Source organism: Schistocerca nitens, chromosome 11 (assembly GCF_023898315.1).
Source record: "Schistocerca nitens isolate TAMUIC-IGC-003100 chromosome 11, iqSchNite1.1, whole genome shotgun sequence".
Lineage (NCBI taxonomy): Eukaryota > Metazoa > Arthropoda > Insecta > Orthoptera > Acrididae > Schistocerca > Schistocerca nitens.
In genome coordinates, this window is record NC_064624.1 from 20853341 (window position 1) to 20862032 (window position 8692).

The 8692-nt window shown below is 43.6% G+C and overlaps 1 protein-coding gene across 1 annotated transcript in view; it reads left to right on the forward strand.

The window, feature by feature from the left end:
- The window catches only part of LOC126213312 (zinc finger protein 492-like), a 139890-nt gene extending 131904 nt beyond the window's left edge, over window positions 1-7986 (forward strand). The window contains exon 8 of the mRNA XM_049940997.1: window positions 7873-7986. Within this exon, the coding sequence (XP_049796954.1) occupies window positions 7873-7882 (10 nt within the window). The 3' untranslated portion in view covers window positions 7883-7986. The remainder of the gene's footprint in view (window positions 1-7872) is intronic.
- Window positions 7987-8692: the final 706 nt, after the last annotated feature.

Sequence of the window (8692 nt, forward strand, 5' to 3'; positions counted from 1 at the left end):
GGCTTTCTGGTAGTGTTCCCCGAATTTTCCTGTTGTTGTTAACGTGCACTGTTGAATGGCAATTCGTTTAACGGCAAGCGACAAAGAGAGCCTCAACGCTGTTGAGTGTTCAATGAGCGTTCAGTTGAAATTACTGTTTTAAGCAAATACGTCGTTTCTCTGTGATTATTAATAACTTGGCAAGATTACTACCTTTCGACAGAGCGCCATTGATATTTCCTGTTGTTATTGACGTGCACCGTTGAATGACAATTTGTTTAACGGCAAGTTACAACAAGAGCCTTTCGACGGAGTGCTGTTGAGTGCTGTTTAAACCTTTTTTAAGTATGTATATGCTGGGTCGTAGCAGGTCTGGCGACTAAGTGCTACTGATGTCAGTAACACCTGCTACTTGTTGCTTCAACGATTATCTTGTTGTGGTCCTTTATTTATGTCTGTTAATATTTAAAACCTAAAATTATTCTGGACATTTAATAGTCTCGCCCGCAACAGGTTTACCTGGTAACTTACGACCATCATATGTAGTATTCTGGGCTTGTTGCTTGGTTGATTACATTTTCCTAGTATTATGTTCATACGTGTTGTTTAAATCCTTTGTGTGTGTGTGTCCATAACTTTGGTATATCCTTCTATATACATTCTTCCGACTTAAGGTTTGGAAAGACAAGAATCATATGTATTTATGATCATTGCAGGGCCGACATTGGTTTCAGATGTTCCGCACCCAACCGTGATCTTGTATCCTTTATCTTGGAGTTGTCTATTCTGAGGCACGCCACTCGCTATCTCTGTCGGAGCCTGTATTGCTCGATTCCCCGGAACTTGGCCTAGCCCTCCCTCTCCCACTCCTACTTAACGATAAGTCCAGAATTGAGTAGAACCATATCACCTTGTATGTCTAAAAAGTTCCGATTTTAATGCATATTGATGAAATGGGGATTTGCATAATTTTTCCCGCCATTTGATAGTCAGTGCTTCTTGTGCCCCCATAACTACTTTGATTTAAATACACTGAAGTATACTAACAAATGTTCAGGGTAAACTATTGTACCACAGGTGGCTGTGATTTTATTGACATTTATTCTGTTGGGATGGAGACTCGCAAAATTTTTCCGGCACATGATAGTGAATGTTCTTGCACTCCCAGCTCAGTAACATGGTATTGTTTCGGAATGCAGGATTAAACCAAAACTGCCAGTCAGGGCCAAATGCACCACTTGCTACCCCCTCTACGACGCACGTTTTAATAAAGTTTGAAATAATTGGGCAGATACGCTTCCACCCTGATCGAGCCCACTTGTAGCGTCTTTTGCTGATCTTGTTTCTCCGTGGCCTATAGTAATTAAATTTAATAGCAACAGAAGGCACGCCTTTAGGTACAAGCGTGTGCCTGCATAAAATTCCACTGAAGCCAGGTCTTCGCTACCCTCTCCCTTTCCATAATTACGTGGTGAAAGTTAAGTCGTGTTTATTAGAGGGACTATTTGTCATGATGTATAACATGTTGCTATTGCTGAGGATGGGCAGTAACTAGTTCCAATAGATACATGGCTAATTGTTCAAATGCTACAGGTAGTCAATAAATATCAATTAATCGAGATCCTCTACTGATTATTTCCTCCGTTTATCATTAACAGCTTAAAGAATACGTAAAACCTCCCTAGAAAATGGAAAATAGTAAGTGATAAACTATCTCTTAGAGATGACAGGCAAATTCCAACAAATTAGTCCCTACCTTAGTCACATGCTGAGTCAACAAATAAATATAACTAAAGTTCTATACTTCCTATTAAGCCCTGCATAGCTGCCTTCTGTAGTGGTTATAAAGATTGCGTTATCCGTTGCTTTCAAATTTTTACAGGTACGTTGAATCCACACACTAAAGATTACTAATACCCCAGCAGTACTTGCAGGGGCCAGTAATTTAGTGGAGCACACGACGTTTGTAAACCAATATTACAGACGATAACCTGCAGAAGCATTAGGACACGATAATCGGCTGTAAACATCCTACCCAGTTGAATTTTATCAGTACAATCGGTAGGCAGGTTACCTTGCACTTTTAGTTGAAACTGTTAATTCAACCCAAATATCTAACCTCCTTGGATGTACGGCCATAGGTAACTACCCAATCGGGTCTGAGTCGCATAAATCCCCTAACTTTAGTAACGTTGTGGTTACCTGCTCTAATATAATGAAGACGGACCCTGCAGAGTTACGTGAAGAATGGAAAAATATGGACGTCACTGAAATGTAGAACTAAATGAGGAGAGTCAATGGCAAATTAGAACAATCGGCGACACTTACTCTAACGTTTAGTATTCCAGAACTACCTGAACATTTCCTTGCAGGCAATATCCATATTAAGGTTCGAAAATTTGCAATGCTACAGATGTCAAAGATTTGGCCATACCACTATTGGATGTAATGGCAGGGCTATGTGTGGCTATTGTGGAGGCTCACCTCACGAATCAGGCAATTCTTGTAAACTTCCTTCGAAATGTGTAAACTGCTCTAGGCATCACCCAGTGTAGAGCAGAAAGTTTGAGGTTTACAACGAGGAAAGGAAAATTCAGGAGTTGAAAGTAAAGAAACACATACCCTATGGTAAAGCTATAAAAGCTTTCAAAGCTACGCAACCTCCAGTTTTCGCTACTTCTTTTGCATCTGCCCTTAATACGTTGTCGCTAAGTGTGATGGCTCCACACACTCAGACCACAGCTTCAAGTATGAGCACATGCACTTGTCGGTGTACCTGTGAGGGAAACGCTCCACTCACAGCTGAAGTCGTTTGGAAACTGTCAGCAATGGGCTTACCACCTAAGCCACATGCCATTAACCACCATTACAAGCCAACTAAGCCACCCCTGCAACCCAGGCAACGACCTCCTCCCATCAGTAAAGAAAAACGTCCTTCGAAAAGTAGTTCCTAGTTCAAGAAAGCGGTAGTTAAACCTTCAGATAGGCGATCTCTCTCCCTCTCTGATTGGGACTATGCTCTGGAGGATATCCAATTGGAGGAACTGGAGAGCCGGGAACTGGCTAAGATTCCTCCTGACCTCCCCAGTAAATCACTGCTTCGGAGTGAGAAAGAAAAGACCAACCATTGCTAAAAAATGGCCCCCACATGTATTGCAGTGGAATTGTAATATATATCGCTCACATTTGGAAGAATTACAGTTCCTACCCCAGGACATCTACTTACAAGAAACCCATCTTAAAGTCACCAAGACACCCACATTACAGGGTTACCACCCATACAGCAAGGATGATACTACAGGAGACAGGCCATGCAAGCAATTGCCGTGAAAGTTCTTGCACGCATTATCACATTGTGTTCTTTGCACCTTCTGCCTAATGATGTTTTTGGATGCAGATGCGCTGGCAGAACTCTTCCGGGCACTCCCATGCCCATACTTCAATGCCCATACTTCAATGCACACAATGTGCTGTGGGGCTTGGCTACCACTTGCTGCAGAGGTCGTATGATCAGGCGACTTCTCCATTCTGAGAACATCTGCCTTCTGAACACGGGTCATATGACACATGGTTCCACAGCTATAGGGACTTTTTCAGCTATTGACCTTTGCTTTTGTTCTGGAGCTCTTGCAGATTCAGTTCTGTGGGAAGTGGCTCCAGATTTCCTTTCTAGTGACCACTACCCAATGCGGATCCGTCTGCCAACTAGGACGCTGGCTGACAGGAGACCATGTAGATGGATGATACAGAGGGAGAATTGGTTGCAGTATAGTTGAAAGACTATTTTTGAACAAAAGGATTGTGCACAAGAGACAATGGTCCATATCACTCGTGAGATCCAAGCTATTTTTGAACAAAAGGATTGTGCACAAGAGGCCCGCATCTCGTGGTCGTGCGGTAGCGTTCTCGCTTCCCACGCCCGGGTTCCCGGGTTCGATTCCCGGCGGGGTCAGGGATTTTCTCTGCCTCGTGATGGCTGGGTGTTGTGTGATGTCCTTAGGTTAGTTAGGTTTAAGTAGTTCTAAGTTCTAGGGGACTGATGACCATAGATGTTAAGTCCCATAGTGCTCAGAGCCATTTGAACCATTTTCATTGTGCACAAGAGACAATGGTCCATATCACTCTTGAGATCCAAGGAGCTGCTGCAGAGCCCATCCCCCAATCTAGTAACCACCTCAGACGGCGGCCTGTACCTTGGTCGATTGACAACTGTTGACTGACAATCAGGGCCAGATGAAGAACTCTGTAGAACTTCAAACATTGTCCAGAAAACCTTCATGTATTCAGATCTGTGAGAGCACATCCGAGGCGAGTGTTAAATGAATGGAAAAAGGCTTCCTGGAGACAATTCGTGACTTCCATTAATCGGTCCACCTTCACTGTGCAAGTTTGGAAATCAATAAGATGTATTTCAGGTGGGGGCAGACAACGTCCCCTTACAGTCTTGTTAAGTAATGGGGTCTTTGTGAACACGCCAGAAGACATGGCTCAGGTTTTAGCTGAACACTTTTTTTAATGTCACTTTGTCATCCAGACAAGCCCCTGTTTTTCAGGTGTTCCATAGGACTGCAGAGATGAGGACGCTCAATTTCTTCTCGCATAATGAGGAAGTCTACAACCTTCCATTCTCCATGTGGGAACTGGAATTCACTTTGTCTGTAGTCAGAGACACTGCTCCAGACCTGATGAGATCCGTTATGCTATGCTTCGTCATCGGGGCCCTGAATTGAAAGAACAGCTCCTTTCTTGTTTTAATCAGATCTAGTTTGATGGACAGTACCCCATGACTTGGAATAAGGCTATATTAATTCAATTCTGGAAGCCAGGCAAGGAGAGTAGTGCCCCTAACAGTTACCAGAGTGTATCCTTTATGAAGTGTATGAGTAAGACTCTTGAACACATGGTCAACTACTGCCTTGTCTGACTGCTCGATTCCCAACTCACCTGAGGCACTCCGAGTGCGGTTTCAGGCGCTACTGTCCCACCCTTAACGACTTAATTCTACTGGAGACGGCGACACAGGAGTCCTCATGCTGGAACCATTTGGTTTTTATGTTTTTTTAACCTGAAAAGCACATGACACTACTTGGAGGTACAACATCCTTCACCAACTTCATGAATGGGGACTATGTGGACACGTGCCACTTCTTATCCAATCTTTTCTTGAGAACGGGCGTTTTCGATATCCCATTAGTTAAGCCTTGTCTCACTGCTATGTACAAGAGAATGGAGTCTCCTAAGGCAGTGCCCTCAGTGTCACATTGTTTGCCATCACTATCAATGACATTGCCTCTACAGTCAGAAACCCTGTCAAATGATCTTTGTTTGCTACTCTTCCTTGGATGTTAAAATGACGGCGAGGCAGCTACAGCTGACCATTAGGAGGCTGGAAACCTGAGCCAGGACAATTGGTTTTCGATTCTCACCTGAGAAGTCTGCATCTGTCAATTTAAACAGTGCTCGTCGAAAATTTAACCAACCACTGCTCACAATGGGGGACAATATTTTACGTTTTCAAGGAACTATGCACTTTTTGGGTTTATTATTTGACTTCAAATAGACTTGCACACCTGAAGGACCTATGAACAAAGCAGCGTGGTCTACAGATCAAACTGTCCTTTCTACCTCAAGATGTTAAATGGTGTCCACCATAAGGCCATTCGGTTATCGACTGAAGCGTTTTGGACCAGCCCAGTTCCTAGTCTGTGTGCAGAGGCTAGTGAACCACCACTCTAGATTTGCGACGTATCCTTTCGGCTCGACAGGCGCTGAAAATCTCCGCATCACCTCAGTCACTGACAGTTTAGTGGCCCAGCCCTCTTTGAATGGCTATTCAGGAATCGGCCCCATGCGACCAAGTCATTTAGGATATGCGCTACATACTTTCTCAAGGATCTGGATCTATCAGGCATCAAACTGCCGATCCAGGGATCGAACACATTGCTGCCTTAGTGTCTTCAGAGGCCTAATGTAATTTTAAGCTTGACACAGTACAAGAAAACTTGTACACCAGATTATGTTTTACAACTGTGTTTTCGTCCATTTTAAGTTCATACCACAGTTTGATTGTTGTTCACACAAACGGATCCCAGCAAGAGAATATCCGCAGTTGTCCTGTTTTCCCTGATGTGGTTTATAAGTACATCTTCCAGAACAATTTACAAATTATGATACAGAATTGTATGGCATTCTGATGTCATTGGAAAGAGTTCACAGATATCATCGTACAAGGTTTCTTGTCTGTTCAAACTCGCTTAGAGCACTGCAAGCACTTCACCAAATGTATCCAGTAGACCAGCTGATTCAGCTCATCCACGACTCCTTGCAGCAGCTCCAACACCGTGGCCAGGAGGTGACCTTTCGTTGGGTACCTGGTCACAATGGATACAGAACAACGACATGGTCGACAAAGCAGCCAACGAAGCATGTTAGGATGGTGCTGTCCACCGATGTCCCATCCCGTTGCACATCATCATCTCATTTTCTGACAGACACATCATGTATCAGTGGGAGAGTGCATGGTTGCAGGTGACAGAAAACAAACGGAGGTCGTTAAAACTGAACACAAAAGCACGGCGGACCATGTCAGCCTCACCACTGGAAGGAGGTTCTGAATAGCAGACTGTGCATCAGACATAGTTCTTCAACACATGGCTACAGCAGGAGGGTCCACCACTCTGTGAAGTTTGTGGCATGCCACTCTCAATTCAGCATATTGTGGCTATGTGTGTCCTATATACTGATATTAGGGTAGCCCTCAGTCTCGATGGAGATTTGCCCACCGTCCTTGCAGATACTGATTCCAGTGTTACAAGGGTGGTGAAATTTTGTCAACTGTCAGGCCTCACTCCTCAGTTGGTGGGGAAGGGAGGCAAACATTAATACATTATAAACTGCTCCACATGTGAGGTAGCCTTCGTCCCCACCCATGAGATTCCCATGCTGACTTTTCGTCAGGATGCTGATGACCATGATGTCGAGCGCCCCTCACCTCAAATAATAATTATCATCATCATCATAATCATCTTTATGGCGTCCATATACACCTACTGGTTAAGGTAACGTAATATGTGTGACCTGACCTGGCGTGTCAGAAGGAAGTGCTGACTATAATGTGTTTGACACTTAGGTGCTGTCATTCTGTCATGACAAGAACCTAAGGTGATTTCATTAGATACAAAAACTGAGTAATCTTAAAGACACTAAATATTGTCTCCAGAACAGTACATGTAAAAGCTAGAAAGCTGTTATCGTAGCTGGATGTTTCATTTTTTATATCGAAACACCTGTCTGGACGAAACAAGAGTCGTTCCATAGAATTCGCCTTCAAAATATGATTGAAGTACCAGATAAGAGCTGCGCAGGATTAGCCGAGCGGTCTAAGGCGCTGCAGTCATGGACTGTACGGCTGGTCCCGGTGGAGGTTCGAGTCCTCCCTTGGGCATGGGTGTGTGTGTTTGTCCTTAGGATAATTTAGGTTAAGTAGTGTGTAAGCCTCGGGACTGATGACCTTAGCAGTTAAGTCCCATAAGATTTCACACACACATTTGAACATTTTTGAACCAGATATGATTCCCTACAAAAATGTAGTGTATTAATGAGAAAGTACGCAGTAATTCTACCGTAACAGACGTATTCGCCCTGGATAGGCGAATGTAAGATAAGATACATATACCGTTCGCGCCAATTCCTAGTACAGTCTGCTAGTATAGTCTACAAGATGTCTCAAAAGCTACGGCACATCAAAGTGATATAACTAGACTTGTAATTAACTTGGAAAAAAAACCTAAAGTTAGTCTGACGCAATTCTACGTGAGGTAATGAATAAATGTTCTGCCTCTTCAGATGACAAGAGCAACGTGCCTGGAAAAAAGTCTTTCTTTTCTGTTGCAGGGTTGTGTAGGACCACCACAAACGAATCGCAGAATGGTTGGCGCCTCGGTTTATTGCAACACAGTCAGACACCAAAAACGAGAGATACTTCGGGACTCGACACGGGAAACCACCAGCTTCTCGTCTATCCATAAGAGAATGGCGCTGGAACTCCAAGTAATGAGCGAGAGTGCATTTCAACCACCATGTAAACAATCCAAGGAAAAGTGACGAAAATACAGAGAGAATTCGGCAGGTTTTTCCACCCCTCCCAACATAACTCTGTTCTTAAGGCATCAAAAGAACCGCGAATCGCTGATGCGGCAGTGCACCGATATTTCAAATATTTTAAATATTAGGTTCCACGCCAAGAACGGATTCACTCTTTTTTCGCTGACGAACTCTTGCATGTACATTTTTTTTTTTTTTTTTTTTTTGCCGTTTTCATTTACTTCATGCAACCGCCATTACTCGCGGGAGAGTTAAAACTGCCAACTTTCCGCGGCGCTAGCAGCGACAATAAGACGCTGAGACAGCGGCAAAGCTCTGTTGGGCTGGAGGAGGCACAGAATTAAGCGAAAAATCAACTCGGCTTCTGCATTACTACCATCTGAATTTGATTAATGTCTAAAATGTGTTCACTATCAGTACCTGCCATTAGCCATTAGTACCTGCCATTATGCCATTAGCCTTTAACTATATGAAGATAGTGGCTGTTCTCGAAAGAACAGATACCACTGATGACCGTGCAGCTTCTCTAGAAGCTTCTCACGGGAAGCGTGTTCTTTCGAGGACAGATACTATCTTCATATAGCCAAAAAATAAGTTCTGCACTGTCAGT